Source organism: Megalops cyprinoides, chromosome 15, assembly GCF_013368585.1.
Source record: "Megalops cyprinoides isolate fMegCyp1 chromosome 15, fMegCyp1.pri, whole genome shotgun sequence".
Lineage (NCBI taxonomy): Eukaryota > Metazoa > Chordata > Actinopteri > Elopiformes > Megalopidae > Megalops > Megalops cyprinoides.
Window position 1 is genome coordinate 31,656,778 of NC_050597.1, and position 20,462 is coordinate 31,677,239.

The 20,462-nt window shown below is 41.3% G+C and overlaps 1 protein-coding gene across 1 annotated transcript in view; it reads left to right on the plus strand.

The window, feature by feature from the left end:
• Positions 1 to 20,462, plus strand: part of lrmda (leucine rich melanocyte differentiation associated) — a 367,284-nt gene that overhangs the window by 266,655 nt on the left and 80,167 nt on the right. Inside the window, exon 5 of the mRNA XM_036546697.1 lies at positions 827 to 953. Coding sequence (XP_036402590.1) covers positions 827 to 953 — 127 coding nt within the window. The remainder of the gene's footprint in view (positions 1 to 826; positions 954 to 20,462) is intronic.

Below are 20,462 nucleotides of genomic sequence, written 5' to 3' on the forward strand. Positions count from 1 at the left end.
ACTTATGTAAGTCCCTCTGGATAAGAGCATCTGCTGATGGACAATTATGTAATATAGTGTGTAAGTTGTACTGGAAAACAGCACCTGTGAGCATGTAAGTAACCCCTTGTCACCCAGCAATTCAGTGCTGTCTGTCTCTCTGGGTGTCAGTGCCAGTATGCAGCTTCTTCTGACAGGGTTAGCTGACAGCAGTCCAGCCCTGCTGTTATTCCTTTCCCTCAGAGTGAAAGATGTGGTGTGTCTGAAAGCCTGAAGAGACATCTGTGATGTTGCTGAAGCGACACCCAATGCCTTCCGCGGTCATTTCATGCTCTTTATATTTGTATGCATCTTGAAGCCAATTACATACAAGCAGGCCCCATGCTGTCACTGTTAAGTGTGTTTCAAGTAAAGATATCTTCAAGTTTTGGAGCTACTCTAATTTTACAAATGAGGAATAATTCCATGTCATTTTTGTTGCTGCGATACTTCGATATTTTGAAATGGGGCTTGCTTCAAACGCATTGAAATGAGGCTTGCTCTTTGACCCCACTGTTTTGCATAGGTAATAGTGAATCTCCGGTAACAACCAACAAAAAAATCATTATTTTTGCGACAAATACCTCATATTTTAACAAATACAGTCGTATCAAGTCTGCTGTCTGACTTTAAGCACACAGTGAGGCCTATTGCAGCCACTTATCCTAATTGGTACATTACTCCATTTAACAAGCATGCAATGGACAATATACTGAGAAGAATGTGAGTTATCTGGGTGAATATGAGTTTCCACATCTCTGTAACTTTAATACCATTGTAGCCATGTGATAATCCGTTGCCCTTGCAGGTACTTCGTTCTGCACAAGCTGACGCGCCTAAAGTTCCTGGACACCCGGAAAGTGACACAGAAGGAACGTTCCGAGGCAGAAGCACGAGGTGCCTTCATGAAGGTGGTGAAGCCCAAGTGTGACATGGTAAGGGCCACGTTCAATCTAACTGCAGCAGACTTCCTCCTCATCCCAGTGCATGAGTGCAAGTATGCCACATTAACATCCTTGTTCAATGGTTTTCTTCATAATTTTAATGTTTACTTGCCTTGTAACGTTTCATAAGGACTGACACAAAAATATGGACAAGCCTGGAGCATGAGTAGTCAGCCATCTTAAGCAATGTGTAACTGAAAGTTTGATTCACCTTGGTCATCCAGTTTCTCTTCTGTGTTCAATTCAGTTCTGAGTTTCTCTTCAGTGTTCTGTTCATTTCCAAATTTCTCTACAACATTCAGTTCAGTTCTGAGCTTCTATTCAACATTCAGTCTTGTTCAGTTTAACCACATTGGGTTACAAAAGGGTGCCCTTTCTCTCCTGGTTAACATTCAATGATAAACTTAAGCAAGTTTCATACTTTTTATATTTCTGCAGAACTTTTCAGCTTCTGCAGAACTTTTTAAGTTTAACTTTATTGTTCTGTGAGAGAGTAGAGACTTGCTTAAAATGTGTTACTCAAAGTTAAGAACAAAGGGCATAACAGAGTCAGAATATTTGCCACAGATTTTTTTCCCCAAATACCAGCTTAATATCTAGGTTCTTATTCAGGTCACAGAATAGCTTTTTATGTTATACAATATACTCCCACCATAAGGATACTGCTCTGATTTTATATTCTAAACATGCACACACAATGGTTTTGTCTAAGCTAATTAACAGAACATAATGTGGAGTTCATCACGCACAAGGCAAAACAGGTCATTCGGTTCCCACCTTCCCTCTGACTTTTTTGTTAAAATAAATGGTCTTTTGTAACCTTCCTCCATCCTCCTGACCTTAGTAATTTAGATGTGTAATATCCTCTCAGAAGGGCAGTTAGAGTAATCCCCCCCATCTTTCCCCTCTTACTGGCCATTGTTTATACAAGCCTGATTGTCAAAATCCCTTACAAATCCCTTATATAAATCTCTATGAAGAACTGTGTGGGGCCTTGCTGGCTTAGTGTAGAAAAGGGAGTTTCTTTTAATGACCAGATCCTGACCTTGTTTCATATGCATGAGCCTGGATCAGAACTGACCAAGGGCCCTGTCCAGCCATGGGGCTGAGGGTGCATCCCCGAACCTGACCACGGCCCGTGTTGGGGCGACAGCTCACGTACTCCGAAGTCACAACCGTTTAATTACACTCCAGCTCGAGGCACGCATATGAAGGAGTATGAAATATTTACGCCTTTTTGAATGAACGGAACATGGCCATGGCTTTGGTCAAAGCTGGTTTAAACATTAAAGCTGGATGTTTAGACACAGGATTTACAACAAATTGAATATTTCAATATTACTCTATTTCATTTTTCTGTTGGTTTTGTTGTCTATTACTGCTATTCAACCTGTAACAAATATAACGAGTCTTACACCTGCATTACCCTTCAGTAGTAGACTTACTGTATCTAAAGATAACTTAAAAACACCCCCACATACTTGGTTGTGAGAAGTCCTATCCATACCATACATAATAACATTAAGGAAATTGCAATGGCTTCAACCATTTACCAGACGTGCATCTATAGGCCCATGTATTAAGACAAGCAAACACACAAACCTGAATTTGATCAGTTTTGTATTTTTGAGCGATGGGAATACGTGTGTAACAGATTATCGTTCAAGAATTTTGTTTGGGCTGTGCAAAACAACAGTTTAACATATATTACTTTCTCATTCCTTAGAATAAAACAGAACTGTATTTTAAGAAAAACAATATAAATAAAAACTAAATTTGATGGACTCTGAAAAGCTTCTTGAATCCCCCATTTTCAACAGTGCTAATGGGAAGCATGTCTTTTGCAATGCAATATGCAATTGCATTTGTGATGTCTTTGTGTCTTTCCGTTTTTTTGTCGTAAGGCACAGTGCTGGGAAATGCTGATATGATCGTTTGCTGCTGGGTAGTCACACTGGGTACTAGCCTGGTGCTTGTCGAGGGTCCACTAACAACACTCGTTTGGGACTGTAATTTCTTACTTTCTTCGTGTTCTAATGGGCAATATTGTTCCAAATGATGAAACAGGTTTGTGGTGTTGCCTGTCTTTGATGTCACTTGTCACTTGCAGTGCTCTGTTTTTTGTCGGATTGTTAATAGCCAAAATATTTCCAAACTACTGAAGTTGAGTGACCTTTCTTGTTGACGATGTCTTCGTCCTTTGAGCTGGTCATGGGCACTGCTTTTTCTTCGGTGTTGCTCAATTTTGCTTATTTTGCTTATTCCACTCCAACTACAAGCCTGTCAGCCACTGTGTCTGTAAACAATACCACATGCTGGCCTGAATTTATACCTCTCACAGTCACATGCAACCTAACGTGCGCAATGCATAACTCTATTCCTGTGACATGATTGGCAGTTCGTGATTCATTTCTGTGCTGCTATCTAAGCATGGATAATTATATCGAACATTTGTTATATTTCTATCGAGGAAAATTATATTGTGATAATTATTGTTATCGTTTTATCGCCCAGCCCTACTTTTGAATAAAACAGACCTGGTATTATGAAAGAATTTCAATCATTAGCGCTGTCAGGTGTATCGTAGCAACACTGACAGCGCTTCTCGTTGGTCGTGACTCACAACCAATGAGAAGCGCATTCTCTGTTTGGGTAGTGGAACATACATGACAGACAGGCTGAGGGAGAGCAGCAGGGTTTCCTTCTATCTCATACAAATCGCCCTGTCTTAATAGTCTAACCTGTAATATGCTATTTCTCTTCCATAGATTTGCACTGAATTCTCAAAAATGCGGAACAAAGCACCTCCTGTATCAGTTCAATACGGAACACATCTTTTAGTTTCGGGATCATTCCGTATTTTACAGGACGGTTGGCAACCCTAGCTAGAACACATCTTGGTGTATCTTCGAGAGTGCAAAGAGGCTATACTATAAGGTGTGGATTTAGCAGGTGTAGAGAGAATAGAAGTGGACCAGACTGAATTTATCAGACCTGTCACGGCAGCATTTACATACCATTTGGTTTGAGTTTGATAGGACCTGATATGGCAGGCATAATAAGCTCTGCGGGGCATGTGTACACTCTGCCTCTAATTGGCTGGATCATCTTCCCGCTTGATTGCTGACCAATCACGCGTAGGTCACCAGCTAATGGGGGACTGAGACAGACGTGCTGGGCCTGGGCATTGGAGGCCAGTGGCATGATTAGATGTCCGCGCCTGCCTTTGCTGTGTTCTCAGCAGGGCATCGCCTATTGGGGTGTTGTTAACAACGTCACAGCATTCTAATTAGCGCAGCCCTTGTGTCTCCCTCTAAGGTTTCATCATGAAAGGACAGCATGGGTAATTGAAGATAACTCATTTAGATGGTCTGTGGAATCCATGCAGGGTTTTTTCCCCCCCAGACAGCAGAAGTACTTGGATGGGCTAATCCCCAGGGTTTGGCTGATTACAGCACATGCTTATTAAGCTCAAGGTTTCACAGTTATACACATGCCATTAATTACACATAATCAGTATGTGTATGTATTCATTCATGTATCTATTTATGTAGTGCATGTGCTCCAACTTTCGATTTTGTGTGTGCTGTGTGGGATGCAACTTGAGAAATTATTATTACATTGTCTGTTAAAATATGCCTAAAGGGACAAAGTCAGGCTACATGGGATAAAAGCTGAGCCACCTAGGGGCTTCCAAGCAGTTCAGTGGTCAAGGTGTTTACTTTGAGTGCAAATGGAGCACTACGGCCAGGGGTCAATCCTGGACATGTCATTGTGGCATCACTTTTTTGAGCGGAGAGCATGTGTTTGTCTACACTCTCCTGGATTGTTGGCTCACAGCATTGTAGCTGGAGAGTGGGTTTTGAGGCCTGCAGGATGAAGGTCAAAGATGCTTATTAGTGTGTTCACATAGTAACATTAGTACATTTTTTAACTTTTTTTACATTAATAAAAGATAACTTTGATAAGCATTTTCATTATGTTTATCTTGCATTAGGGATTTTCCCAGAAATGTCCCAGCATGTCCATTTCACTGATGCCAGAGGGGTCACAGCCTGATTATGTATAGCCATCATGGTAGATAGTGTGACAGATAAGATAACAGTATCCCTCCTCTTAATCCCCTCCATTTCAGATTGTTTCTGATTTGATTTTCCCCTGAAAGGTCTGATTTTGGATGACAAAATCAAGGAATTCACCACTGCAACCTCGGCAATCTATCAGCTATGTGAGGATCATTTACTGTCATACTTTTCAGTTCAAGAGAAAATGGATCATTGGAACTGCTTGAGAATATCATCACAAGTCCAAAAGTCTGTAACAATACCAGCCAGATGAGCAGGCTGCATGTGACATAAGCACACAGGTGCAATCTGATGAGTATTCTTGATTCACCACCATTCTTATCAGAGATAGCTCCTTCCCAATGGATCACTACCTTCTGTACAGTAGCTTGATAACAAGTAATGTCTCCTTTCTCCATGAAAATGTTTGCTCTGTTGATTCAGTTTCCTTTCTTTGCCAGTACACAAAGAGCTCCGTTTGCCATGACCAATTCACAAGTTCAAATATGTACAAAGGGAAATTTCATACATCAGACAATTTATGAAATCATTTACAATATCATGGTTTCTGGTGTGGACTGTTGGCATGTGTAGTGTAAGACATGCACAGCAAGATGGGGAACAGTCTGCTGTTCGGAAACATTCAGCTTTTTTCTGTGGTCTGCTGCTGTCAGTCAAGATGAAGGCCTTTTTGGAGGTGTAGTTCTGGGTAGTGCATAAGGGTGGTTTTCATAGGAAAAGTTTAAAAAAGGAAGGGGGGTTGGAGGGCTGGGGGGGTTAACTGACATGAAGAAGGGATAAACAAGTACCTGGAGTAAACACCCATGCCCGCTTTTCAGTGGGACCTGAGCATGCTCCAAACCACAGCAAAGAAGGAAAATGGTGAAGAGCCTGCAAGCTGTATTTTGGGAAATTTGGGTGTGCAGGAATGCCATAATGCGATAATTTGCTCTGAGGGCTTGGTGGTTACGGAATGCAATGGTGTAAAACCGCACTGACTCATCGGGTTACTTTGGGAAAATAAATGGGGGGACATCTGCAAATGCTTTGACAGCCTTGCGCTGCCACGGACAGACTTCCAGAGTCATAATCGCGCTACATTTTTGTGGTTTGGCTGACCGTGATTGTCACAACATTGAAGGTATGTTAATCAACAGCAGAATAGGACGGCCAAGTCCCTGGGAAGTTGCAACTAGTGACCCAACTGTCCTGAAATATATAACATAATATATTTCTCTGTACAATTGGATCTTTTATAAAAAAATATTTTATATTAATCAACAGGTATTAGAAGATTTTGTTCCCAAGGGGAATATGTTTATGGGCATACCAACTACATGGCCATTACAAGGTCCTGTTACAAGGCACAGTCAAATGGACAGTTACCCTGGGTTTTCTATTCTTTCTGTTCTGCCTTTGTGTCTTTTGTGCCCAACCCGTGTAGCCTGTGTGTTGTAACCCCCCATTCCCTTTTGGTAAGACAGAACAAGAATATGTTGTGAACATCTGAGAGCGCAAACCCACCCCCACCCCCCACCCCCAAACTCGGTGTATTATGAACAAACTTTTATTTACTTAAATATAGCAGCCAGTTTGTCCAGATGCAGTAGGGAAAAAAAACACTGACATGTATGAAGTTTCCCTCCTTTGCTCATGAGGAAGATGAAAGGAACGCACAGCCAGGTTTTGGCAAGCCTTCTTGGCTGGGGGATTTGGGGCACAGCTGTGGTTATGGAGCAGCAAGGTGTCAAGAAACACGGGTTGGAGTGAAGATGCAGTGGAGAGGCCGTGCCAGGAGCACCATCAAATCAAAGCAACTACAATTAGAGAGGGGACTCATCACCTCTGAGATCATACACGGACTGAAAAATATTAAAGCACATGTGACCGTTAACGGCATAAGTAAGGATTTTTTTAATCTTGTTCAAAGGAAACACTCCATAGATGATGACAGTGATTATTATTGTTATTAATATTATTATTATTTATTCTTCTTCTAGCTTTAAAAGAGCCTAAACAGTTCACTCTACAGACACCAAATCAATGCCAAATTGACCGGTTTATTCACCATTGGCTTGTACTTTTATAAATTTTTAGTTTTATAGTTGTAATGATATTTTTAGAAAAACACTCTGATTTTACCCTCAGTAGAAAAGATAGGATTCTGTCTTTTCGCACTACCGTATCGCTGTGAGATATCATACCGTAAATCTGTGAATTTTGGCTCTACACGCATAAATTGTACATCAAAATAGAGGTACACTTGTGCAGATTGTATGTTTAGTTCAGTATCCGCTCTAAGCCACATGTAGACATTCCTGCTCACATTCTGACAATTACATATCTTCAACAGAGCCAGAATTTGCAGATATGGCAGTTAAAAAAAAAAAGTTTTTCCCTTTTTTCAAAAGTCTTGAGCACAAGACTTTTGAAGAAAGTGAAAAACACATTCTTTTTTTTTTTTTTTTTAAACTGCCATATCTCTGCAATCTCTGTATTATTTTTTTTGTGTTGGGGATTCCTGAGGAGCCTGTGCTCAGCTCCTCAGTAGGAGAATGCATCATGTAGACCCCAATTAAATCCTGACATTCTGATGCAATTACAATGATGCATTCTTGAAAATGTCATTTGCTCCTTTCCTTAAATTCTGTTGTCACATGGCTTTGAGACTCAGTGTATAAAAAAATCAGACAGATTTAATCCATTGGTAAAGATGCATGCCAATCACATTGTTGGGGCACAAACTCTACAGATATTTTGAAACTTTGAGTTACATATTTTACTCTGGTAGTGCTTCCTTAAGCCTCCTCAAAAAGTAATCTGCACTATATGTATGTAAACATTGCACATACATGTATTTAAATTGAAGACACATATTAGATCATGGCTGTCTAAGACAGAATCAGTGTACTATGGGCCAATTGTATTTATGCACTTCAATGTGTGTGTAATTAAACAGACTGGGATCCAGATGCGGTTACGGGGTTTTAATGACAGAATCCAAGAACGTGGTCGGGGACAAAACAGGAACAGAAATCAGAAGCACATCAATCCAGAATCCAAAAAACACAAGCAAGGTCCAGTGAACAGGCAAGAGGTCAAAACACAGGAATCGGACTAACAAATGGCAGCGAGCAGGCTCAATAAAGTCACACAAGAACAATACCTCACAAGGAGGCAAACTGAACTGAGTCCTTAAATAGCCAGGGCTTGATGATGAATGGGTTACAGGTGTGCTTGAGTGGGAGTGGTTGAGCCAGGCTGAACTGGGCGTGGCTGGTCTGACTGAGCAGGTTGAGCTGGGCGTGGCTGAGCTGGCTGACGGGGAGCAGGTGTGACAGTGTGGGACTAACCACACATGGTGTCTGTAATACAAGTTTTTGTATAAATTGTATGCATGATTATGGAAAGATTCACTGATGTTAAATTTAAGTATACTCACTCATACGTGTTGCCTACAAGACAAATTGTTCTGCATTCAATCTAGAACCAAATTCAACCTAAAAATGCAATTAGTGTTCATGAATAAAGCACATTTTAAATTTTTCACTGACATGTTATTTTTTTTCCAGTCCCCACAAAAGCCAGAATACAATGAAGAAGAGTGCTCCCTGAAGGGTAACACTTCAAAGAGAAGCCATTCTTTTTATGTTGCAAAGAGAAGCACTTCATTTGGGCAGCATGGTGCAGTTAGATTGACACAGTCCTATTTAGTGTAGTGGTGTTAGCACTCACATTGTCTTCAGCTTGTAACTCAATAAAAACACATGTGTCAAAGTATATGTTCTTTCCTTTTTGCAAATGCTGAACACAGATAATAGCATGCCACTGTGACCTGTCATCCATTTCATGGCCTGGGGTCAGAGGGCGGCCCTTCTGTGGACTCTGAAGGATGGCTGCTGATTGGCAGGATTTAAGGAGCATGCCAAAGGAAAGTTTCTCACTTATGTTTGTGCTTTGCAGAGGGTCTGTTTGTTTTTAAAGCTTGTCAAGCTTGTCAGACGCACTAAGAGAAAAGAGTTTATTGTTCCCAGCACTGAGGCTCCTCACCCTTCCACATTCGTCAGTCTCTGAAGATGATAAATTCTTACCTCATTAGCCAGGAGTGTGGGATTACAGGCTGACAGCACATTAATCACCAGCCTCTGACCGGCAAAAAGGCATTATTAACAATACTTTTCTAACATGTCACTATCTTTCCCCTGCATCCCCCCACCCCCAACCCATGACAGCCTGCTGTCAATCATGGTGATTGACGGTGCTGATAGACGACGCAGTTTTTTTTTTTTTTTCATTTAGCAGACGCTCTTCTCCAGACTTTTTTGCTTTTAGTGTTTCTACCTGCTGCCACTCCTGGATTAGACAACGAGCCTCCGTCAAACAGGAAGGCAAGCACCATGGCAAAGGGGAAAGGAGCACATCTCTGTACCCCCCAAGCTTAAAGCAGGCAATGCTCCAGTCTTCTGCAGATGGGTTCAGCCAGGCCATGTTACTTGGTAGTGAGGTATAGGTTTAGGGGAGTCCTTTGTATGACGCGTACCGTGGCACGACCCTCCTGTTGTCTCTGCAGGGGTCGTGTTCTGGCAGACTAAGGCTGGCCTCTGCCTAAGCTAAGCTTTTTATTTCATATTTAAAAAAAAAAGAAAAACCTGTGATACAGATCCTGGTAATATACTGTCTTTTTCTTACTCCACAGTTAAGACTTATCTTAACATTTGGTACTTTCACACATTTTAAAAAATGACTTCCTGGCTACGATGGAAGTACCCATCCTGAAAATGCTTTTTTCGATACCTTGCCTGACTGACTGACGGACTGAATGACTGACTGACTAACTCACTGACTCACTGAGTGAGCCATTGGTGCATCATTTAACCATGGGGGGGAGAAAATACTGATTTTGAATTTCTTCAGTTTTGAATTTGTTTCGGTTGATTCTGTCTTCTTTTGCTGCTTCACTTTTGCTTTGAAGCACTTGTTTTCTCAGTTGGTTGGTTTGCTGTTTTGCCCACCCCTTTATTACTTCCTATTAATAACAATACTCATTTTCAGTACCACGGTATAAATTTCAGAAAATGCACTTGCTGTTAATTTTGGCCAGGGCTTCCAGTAATCTTAGAGATTTAATTATGATTACCCATGCAGAGAATTTCTCAGGCCCCTTGAGCTCCAGCTTGCGTGCTGTGAACACCACCAACGGTACTGTACGCCAGCCCTCAGATTGAACACTGTGGTCTCTTCCTCAGCGATTAATCTGTTGTTGTGCTGTGCAAATTTGTCTCCAGAAAGGCATGAATTTTTTGGGGGACAGTTTTTTCCCTCTCTCATCCTCCTTTCCTCAAGGGACCAAAATGGTTCCTTGTTTTTATTGCAGCGCAAAGACTTCCTCAGGCTACAACACAGTACAGGGACTGCCATGTTCTCACAGTCTATGAAAAGCAAGGTGTCACCGATGTGATACTTAGTGACCCCGGGGCATTGCCAGGAAGCAGTGCACTGACAGGGAATCAGTTCACCAGAGTATATTATACTGATCCCGGTACAGCGGCTCTACAGCGTAGATGCAATCTCAAATGACTAACAGCAGTCTAATCCCTGACCTGTCATTGGTCTCTAAGTTATGTACAATTTAGTGACATGTACAATGGGATCTGTGTTTTTCCAAATTGAATTGTTTTTTTTCTGTTTCTCTGCCTGGAACATATTGGTCAATTATTTCTGATTCCATCAGCTCAAGAAGATGCTATTATTTAGCTTGTGGTAACCTTGCATCACTGTGGCATGCGCTGACAGACAATAACTGAATTGAATGTTATTTATTTTGATCAAAAGCTGTAATAACCTTGATGTTATCTGACCTTGCATCTCTCTCTCTTTTTTAAAATGTCTCTGGAGTACAATGTGACAAAAGCCACCCACTAAAAAGGGTTGAAATTACATGAAATTTTGCATTGTAAAACACAAAACTCATCCTCTGTGTAGCGTGTCAGATGACTAAATGTGTAAGAGAAAATATGCTTATACAAGTAAAATAACATTTATACCTCTCATATCAAATCAATTGGACTTTTGATTGTGATGCTACACTTAATGGAAAAACTACATTTCACATTATAGTTGCTTAGGAAAACGTTTTTGTCCAGGGTGAATTACATAGTTTGGAGTTTTTACATATTACCCATTTACAAAACTGGGTATTGCCTGAGCCATTGTTTTGGATAACATACCGTGCCTCACTCTGGGTTATGAGCCCTGCTCCTGACCACTAAACCACTCTACTGCTCCTGTTTTCAAAGCCTTAGAACAGGACTCACAGTACACAGTAAACATGTGGCAAGTCTGAGGGCTCTCTCTGCTAAAGAGTGGAAGTTGGGGAGTCAGTAAGCTTTATCAGAGCCTTAAACTTCAATCTCCCTGAAAAAAAACAAGTGTAAGTATTGGGCCACAATGATGAATGGGAAAGCTGATCTTGTAAAATCTCATTGTATCACAGGATATGATTAGTGGGTTACAGTGACTGTAACAACATCTAGCCCTTTCTGTTTGTTTTTTTTTTCCCTCAACAACCTTGGCTCTTCTGTAAGGAATGACCCCACAGGCTATCTGTAGGTTGATGACAGGAAACCTGCCGGAACAGGTGGACCTAGTAGCTTAAGTAGCTTTTACACACAAAGGGAGGAAGTTTTCCTTTGATTCCCTGGCATTAACAACCAGAGTTAAGAATTTCACATTTGCCAAATTAATAAATGTTTTTTGAATTCTGGATCTTAGTTCTGAATTGTCTGTGTGCTGCTTTTAAATTTGCTCTACCAGTTACCAAAGTTGTGTTTGAGTGTTTGTTTCATGTTTTGCTTTATATTTGCCCACACACCTTCAGGTAATTTAAAATGGTTGTGACCTTTGACACGAACATGTTTCCATTAATATCAGCAGGCTACTCTAAAGGATGCTGGCACTCAACAACCGCCATGCAGATTCATAGCTATGCTGCCCTCAACGGGTCAAGGTGCTGGAAAGCACTGGGCTGTAAGCCAAGGCACTTTAATAGAGTTGCACATAAGTGAGCTTTATCAGTTATAGCTGCTAATGCAGCCAGCGCAAACCACAACAGTCATCCATCTTGGATACTGCTGCTCGGTCTGAAACTTTTCAGGTAGACATATGCAACGTTCATTACCTGTCAATATGGAATGTATTTGCAAGACAAGTTGTTTAATGTTTTTTAGTGTAGTGTAGCTGATTAATTTATCCATCCATATTCAGCCACACTGTACAGGGAGCTCTCTTCCAGCTTTTCATGCCAGAATGCCATGCTATACGAAGTGACAGCATTGACCTCTTAACAATCTGATTCCTGTGGCTTGTTTTACCTCACTGTCAATGAGACTTACAACCATAACCTAGCACCCTGTCATCATATAAAATACTATTCCCACATCAGGCGAACGCTTGCACACCAGACACCACGCTGCCTCGGTCATCTCCCAAATGGCGCGATCAATCAGTGAACTTGTTTAGTGTCATTTGATAGGCAAAAGGCCTGTGAAGTCACCTACTCCTTAGCCTTTCCGCAACACCTTAAATAAAAGCGCTGGGGGTTTGACAGCTCCTCCTGAAGCTAATATTTAGACAGAGCTTTAAATATGTTTTGAGCCTGTTATGACTCATCAGGTTTCCAAGCAGCTGTGACAGTTCAGTGGCCTCCATTCCAAACAGGGGGGTTTCTGTTTGTCATAGCTGTCACTGTCTGAGTAAAGAAGATTCCAGTCTCCCAAGTAGCTCTGTGGTTAAGGTGTACCCTTTCAGTATAAGCTGAGCTCTGTGGTCTGGGTTCTGTCCCAGCTGTGTCTTTGGCTAATGATGACTGGGAGCCCACAATTTGTTTTTCCTGGAATATGGCTGGGTATGTTGGCAGGGGTTGCTCATCTCACCCCTCTCAGGAACACTGTGACTCATCATCCAACTGCAATTTGCTTGGAAGCCACATCCAGCCTCCAAAAGATGTGTAGCTCACTGTGGTGTGCTCGGAGACTTAGGCTGTGTCCAAAATCTCATATTAGCATAATTCTTACTAATAAGCCACATTCTAACAGGCATACTAAAAGTACATACTATATACTAGATCTTTTAGTATACATCGTTAAGTACACAGGTACACAGGATGCATCAATTGGAAACACTCTTCAGACAGTCAAATGCTACAGTACACCCTAGCTATTTGTGGTATTTTGCTGTCATAGAACTTATTGGCATGTTAAGTTATGCCACAGTTTGTCAAATGACAGATGTTAGCGGAATACTGATAATGTTTACTATTTAGTTGCTTGTATACTGACTATGCACAACTGTTCAAATTGTTTCCCATTTTTTATTTTTAACTCAGCCATAAGCCCCACCCCTTTTGTTTTGCTATGAATACCGGGATAGGAACTCTGAAACACTTCCTGGATAGTTTGCGGTTCATTGTAGTATGACATCCGAGTACTTCCAAGCATACTACACTATTTATACGATCAGGTGTGAACATACTCGATGGCTGAGCATACTTGATAAGTGTATTACATAGTATGCAAGTATAAGACTTGGGACACAACCTTTTGATGGGAAAAATAGTTACAGTTGGCATGTGAGTACAGTGCATATCTGAAATAAGGCTGTTTAAAGGGAAAAATCATAAGGATAGTCTCTAGTCAGCCTCCTCTTAACATCAGCTGCATTGATTATTCTGTAATCTCCAGTTTTCTGGCTGAATCATGCTCATACACTAACCATAAGATAGTACCATTATGTACCAGAGAGTTTCGTTTGTGGAAATACTGTATCTGAACTCTGTATCTGGTTTAGAGAAGGCAGGTATATAGTGGATGCAGCTGTCCCATGATTCCTTTGTTTTTGCCTCTCCCTGCCTTAGAGGTGTGTGGTTGCTTGTCATGGTGCCATGGTGTTCTGTGCGGCCTTTTCTGTAGCTCTATCCCTGGTCCACCCCTGCTGTTAATCACACCAAACATGACAGTGCTCCTAATTGTTTGTGTGAAATGAGTAGTTTTGCCTCCCTGTGGGGAAACGGTTTCAGAATATCACCTTTTTCCTCTTCCTCCTCCTCCCTGCACTACATGTCCAAAAGCAGATTGATACTCAGTGTGTTTATGACAGTGTGCTTACAATGACTATAACATACTGGCACATACTGAGGCCTTTACTCATGACATGCACAGTAAATTATTGTGACATACTTTTTAATAATAGTCAATGTGAATTACATGACCGCCAATGGAATTCACAATGAATAAATATATATTTAAATGAAATTGAATTCAAATTGTCATCTTCATTGGTCACATGATTTTGAAGGTCTCTAGTTTACTCTTTATCATAATTAGGTGGAGATGGGGTACAATTTAGGCCATTTTGAAGAGTCGCAGTTCGTGGGGGAATCTAAGGAATTTAGGCTTATTGTTCTGCTTAGCCCATCTATCCATACAGTAATACATTATATTTACTTAGCAGACAGTCTTATCCAGAGCAGTTTACATAGGTCACAATTCGTGCATATTATCCATTTATACAGCAGGGTATTTCTACACCCCCCCCCCCCTCCCCGCGCCCAAGGACTTACTTATTACAGCACTCTTACTACATTGTTTAATCAAATTTAGCTCCTTGACTTTTGATGAAAATGGCATTGAAATGAAGGTTTTGACCAAGTAGTCATTGGTCAAGAGCAGATCTTTTGTTGTGTAGAGCATCCACATCTGAACATTCACTAACCTGACTCTGCTGTTGTGAATTGCCCAATATACCAACATTAAGGGAAGGCATTAAGTCCTTATAGGAAAAGATTGCTGTTGTTTTTCCTGCTAATGTTCTGTTATTTCTGATTTTTCATAACTTTGATTTCAGTGACTGTTCAATAAGCGTGACATCAGTAGTTTTCATTGAATGTGAGACAGCTCTGAGTGGAACGGATGTGTTCCATCTAACCACAATCTAACCACAGCCGCCTGCCCTGTGCCTTCCTTTTTCTTTGGAAAATTGTCATCTGATGCAGTAATAATGAAGTCATGAGCTGTGGTGACTGTTGTCTGTGGCAGACGTTTACAATCTGTGCAAAAAAAAATCTCATGTCCCCCACCACCAATCACCCCATGGTTTAAACCTGGGTCTGACGAATGGTTAAAACAGTGTTGTGCCAACTTGGAGATGGCAAACAGTCATAGCATTTTGGTATGCTCCTTCTATAGGCTTAGTTACCACACGACATGACTGAGTTGCTGTTTCCCCTGTTATTGTGAGTGTTCTCCCTGAGCCATACCCGGGTAGGGCTGCTGGATCAAGGCCCTGCCCTACCTTGGGCCTGCCTAGGCTGCCTGCACCATGCCGTACAGCTGCAGTTTTCTGGGACATTCTATGCACATAAACCCTCTCTCCCATGACACATGAGACCTGTTTCATGTGTTAATGTCAAGTCATGGGCTTGATGGGGTGCAGTAGATAAGAGATAATAAAAGCAGATGAGAGGCCAGTGGGATGACACTCCTGGATCAATTTCCATGGTGTGCAAGAGGCGCCTATTTTACCTGTCAGAGCCCTGGGTCACAGTCACGTTCTGGTTGTGTTTGAGTTCTTTGTAGCGCATTAATGCCAAGGAAACACCAAGCTCCTGTAACTGGGAAGATTATATATTCTAAATTTTATATTCTATATATATTCTAAATTACTTGCATTGTGTCCTGCTTGGGCTAAATTGTAGGCTTTTCATTGTTTTGGACTGCTAATTGATTAATTACATGCTCTCTGATGGAGCAAATTCATAATAGGAAAGGAACTATAGTATTTTCTTTACCGTGGTGGATCATTTCTTTTGAATCCCACAATACTCAGTGAACAAGTCATGTTTACATTTTTTACTGATTTGTAAGAAAACAAGAGTTTTCTGGAGATACGGTAAGAAGTGTATTTTATTCCTGCTAAGGCAGGAGAATGCCTTGGAGCTTAAATCATACAAGAGAAAGCAGTGTGTGGGGCTCCACCCCAGCAGGCTCTGGGTGGTCTACTTAGCGTAGCCTCCATCTCTGCCCATTGTGGGAACCTGTGTGAGCATATCGACGAGCCACACACCCCATGGTGCAGAGCAAAAACAGAAAAAAAGAGCTTGAGAAGGGCTTCCATGGCCACCATTTCTTTGTTAAGGAGGCCATTAAATACAAATCAGCTGTTGCGCCAGGGTCTTTGACAGCATCCCTAATTTCACCCCCCACCCCTCTCTTCTGGAGTCAGATGTTCCTGTTGGGGCCATGTCAGCTACCTGCTGATATGCGGAGCATGATTGATGAGTTGCCCAAGGTGTTGGTTAACACGTTGTCAGGCACTCATAATTTATACATCTTATCTCTGTCAGCGGAGAAGACTGTGTGGAGCATCCTTTTTGGAAAAGAAATCAGAGGCTTGTTTAGGCTCTAGTGTGTGGAGTGAAGCAATAACTTTGATGGTTACCCCTCCTAAGGTGGTAAGTGTCTCCACTCCAGCCCTCAACAGCCACCCCCACCCCCCACCCCCCACCCCTCATACACACAGACATTCTTGAGAAAGGACAAAGCGAATCTTCCGCTGAAAGCAGCCGCCTCTCCCTGCTTCTTTGGACAGTGGCCAAGGCATGTCAGAGCTCTGAGTTACAGCATAATTATACCTCCTACTGCTTTGAAATGGATTCTGGTAAATTCTAATTGTGACTGGGATTAGGAGCCAGTCTCTGTTGTTTCTCTGTGTTTTCTTCTATATTTTTCTCTTTATTCTCTTTGTAGTTGCTGTTTGTAGTGATGTTTTTGTTGTCCTCAGTGCCGCTGCCTCACCAGTTGTGGGAAAAAATGTAAATAAATTTTAGCTCCCAAATAAAGAACCGCATAAATATTTTGTCAACAGTTCAGGCTTTCTGAAAGGAGAGGCTCCACTGCCTCCATTGCCAAATAGCAACCCAAAATGAGGTAAGCATGCATCACATGTAGAACTACATTTCAAGATGCAAGTTATAAGGTTACATGTCTGTATGTATGTATGTCCATATGAAAACCACAGCCATTTCTAATAATAACAAATAATACTGTCAGCAAAGAGAGGGTACAGGCATCTTAGAGCATCTTAGAAAGCATGCATATTGTACATGTGTTGCTTAAGATCTAACAGTAGTGACTTACAAGTGGAATTACGTGACATTTGCCTTTCTCACATAAAGATGGTGACTTTCCGGTATGAGCCAACAGGGGGTATCTTTACTTCCAGTTAGCCATCTTCCCTATTACTAGCGAATCAACAATGGCACAGTCAAGAAGCAAGAAGTGGTGTTGTGTACCTTTGTGTACAAACAGCAAACAAAAACAGCCCTATTTAAGCTTTTACGCATTTCGCCGTGATGAGGACCACAAGAGACAGGGGTGTACTGGGAAAGAAATTCAGCCCTGGAATGGGGGGTGCTAGGGAATTAAAGTATACTTGGCTACAATTCTCAAGTTCTGTCTACAACTGAGACTGCCTCTTAATTAGTTATTGTGCATGGACTTTACAAACGATTATATTCTTCCAAATATACGTCACATAGCGAGTTTTATATCATCGCGTTTAATGCAGCTATGTAGCTAGTTAGGTACATCAGCGGTCCTGAAGTTCCCGCTAGGTAGCCAGCTAGCTAGCTAGCTAGCTTGCTTGCCTTGATAACGGCACACAGCTAATTGAAAACTTGTCTTGTTTTATTTAGTGTTAATTTAAAAAAATGCATTGTTGGTAAGCTTATGCAACTAAGCTCTGCTTGAACTAATCATGACATGACTTTGTCAGTGTAAAAGTAAAGGTTTACATATGAATGTGTGTCATTGAAAACTGCTGTGCAACATGCCTTAGTGAAAGCATTCATGAAATTATGGTATCTTGTTATTGAAATAAACGTTCATTTCTCAGTCCTCCCAATTGAACCATTTCATCAGATGATAGGCACACAGAGAGGGCCAGTAAAGAGACAGACAGGGCCAATAAAAACTTTATGGATTTTTTGACGGTCCAACGGCCCACCAATGCGGCGGCCCACCAGGATTTTTCCCGGTATGCCCGATGGCCAGTACACCACTGGCAAGAGAGTATGGATTCAAGCCATCAAGAGAGAGGAAGGCCCACTGTTTAACATCTGTGATGATACAGTTGTGTGTAGCATGCACTTTCACAGCAACGACCTGTTTACAACAACTAGTGGTCTCAAAAGAATTCAAAAAGATTCGGTGCCTTGTGTTTTTCCATGGGTCTCTGACAGAACCCCAGCCAGGAAATCCGTTTATGACAGGTCAACTGAAAGACTGGAGTTTGATGTTCGTTGAGTCAAACCTTGCTGTGGTCCAGAAAACGTTGATGTTGCTAGCGTTGCTAGCCAAAGCATCTCCTTCAACAGATGGATGCAAACAATAATTTAGTCAACGCTTTTGCTCCTTTTGCCCCCTAACAGATTCAGTGTTATCTTCACTACACCTCCAGTTTGTCTGGCTCCTCATTCTTTTTAAGTGACCTGTAGAACTGTGCTCTTATTACGACACTACCATCTACTACATCGGACACTACACCAAAAAGAACATGCACGTAACAAACATGGATGAATATTAAACTATCATGACATATGTTATGACAATGAACAATAGTAATAATTCATTTCATTTCATTACACAGCTTTATTGAAGTGCATTTACAAGCTGCTAGGTGGCTTGATCTAATGTTAGCCATCTCTCCGTAGCTAGCTGACATTACCTTCATAATTAAAGATAAACTGTTCATGGAACAGTTTATATCTACACTCCAGTTTGGATAGTTTTGTTTTGCAATATATATATATATATTTTGCAATATATATCCACCGTTTCAGAGCCGGAATCTTGGCAGATTTGCCAAAGGTCTGGAGAACATCAGAGAGACACACACATCTTCGCTGAAGGTAGCCATCGTTGACCGGAAGTAACTTTATGCCCTGTTGCTTTCCAATATGGCGGCGTGAAAAAGGCCCATTAAGAGGGTTGGGATAGTAGGCAAGGTGATATTAACTGGGCTCATCTGTACTTACATTTGTTAAACCTGCTTGTAGATTGTGTAATTACACCTGTGCATGGTAATTATTATGTAGCTACAGTGTAAATGCACAGGCGTTGGGGATAATTAATGTAGTTGGACCAGGCAACTGTTGAACAGCAAAAGAAAGAAGATAGAAGGCAGTCTGTACATCAGAGTCAACCACAGAGCGTCACACTTTGAGACAAAGCCCAAGCTCCTGATAATAAGACCACAGAGCACTGGCTATAGAACACCAGACTGTGAGGGACTTGGGAGCTCAGGCATGTTCTGGAATGGTTTGGAACTGGTGGATGGATTTGAGTCATGAAAGAATGTGTGAAAGCCATTTTTGTTTTTCTTTATGCAACTATGTATTTATATATAAATTATTCAGAATCTCAAGTTGTACACTGTAGTAGGCTCAGCTCACGGCTACAACCTTTGAACTCGCACAAGGAACACTGAGGCAAGAACAAATGCAATTCTCTGATTACACCTGCATGCAGCCAACATCTTTTTTTTGCACTGCAAGCCATATTGTACTCCTGCAGAATTGTTGCTTACTGGAAGACAACTGACATCATCTGAGCAGCTCAGAAGCATCTGATGAACCTCAGAGTGCCTGAGAGCAGTGAGACAGGGAAACCCAAGCAGATTCACCCACCCCTATCCCTGTTGGAAATTAATCCAGTTTGTTTGGCTGCTGTGGGCTCCCAAGTCATTGGTGTAATGATGATAGGCCTGGGTTTGAATGTGGCCCATAGAGCTATGGCTATAATCAGCTACGTGGTGCCCCTTCTTTTTGGCTTTCTTCTTGCAGAGTCCATGTTACTTGTCTAGTCTCTAGCAGTAAAAGCTTGGCACTGTGTTTCCAAATGTGTCAAAATCTGTTCAAAAATGAACTGCTTCTGATCTTTTATTTCTGCTACTCCAAGCTTGGTTTTTTAAAAATATTGTTGATTGTTTCTTTTTACTACAACATGTGTTAGCAAAATAACTTTGATTCGGACACCCCTTGTCTCAGTTGATCTTGTTTATAGCTAAAAAAAATGTGCTTTTTATTTTTGAATGAACGGTTGTCCTGAAGTCTGCAGTGTACATAAAGGTATGCTTGAGGCTGCAGCTTCAAGCTTCTTGGTTTTGTATCTTGCATACTGGAGACAACAGTCCCCTGATACCACTTTACCTTGCCTTTGAGCAAAATGTGTGCTATAAACAACTATGAAGAATCAAGTCAATTCGGCTACATAAACATACTCGCACAGAGAGGCTGTAGTGCACATCTTCAATAATAGAACTCAGATTGGATGTTTCAGTAGCAGGTGAAAATTAACCCCTGCCATTATTTTCTGCTGTTAGC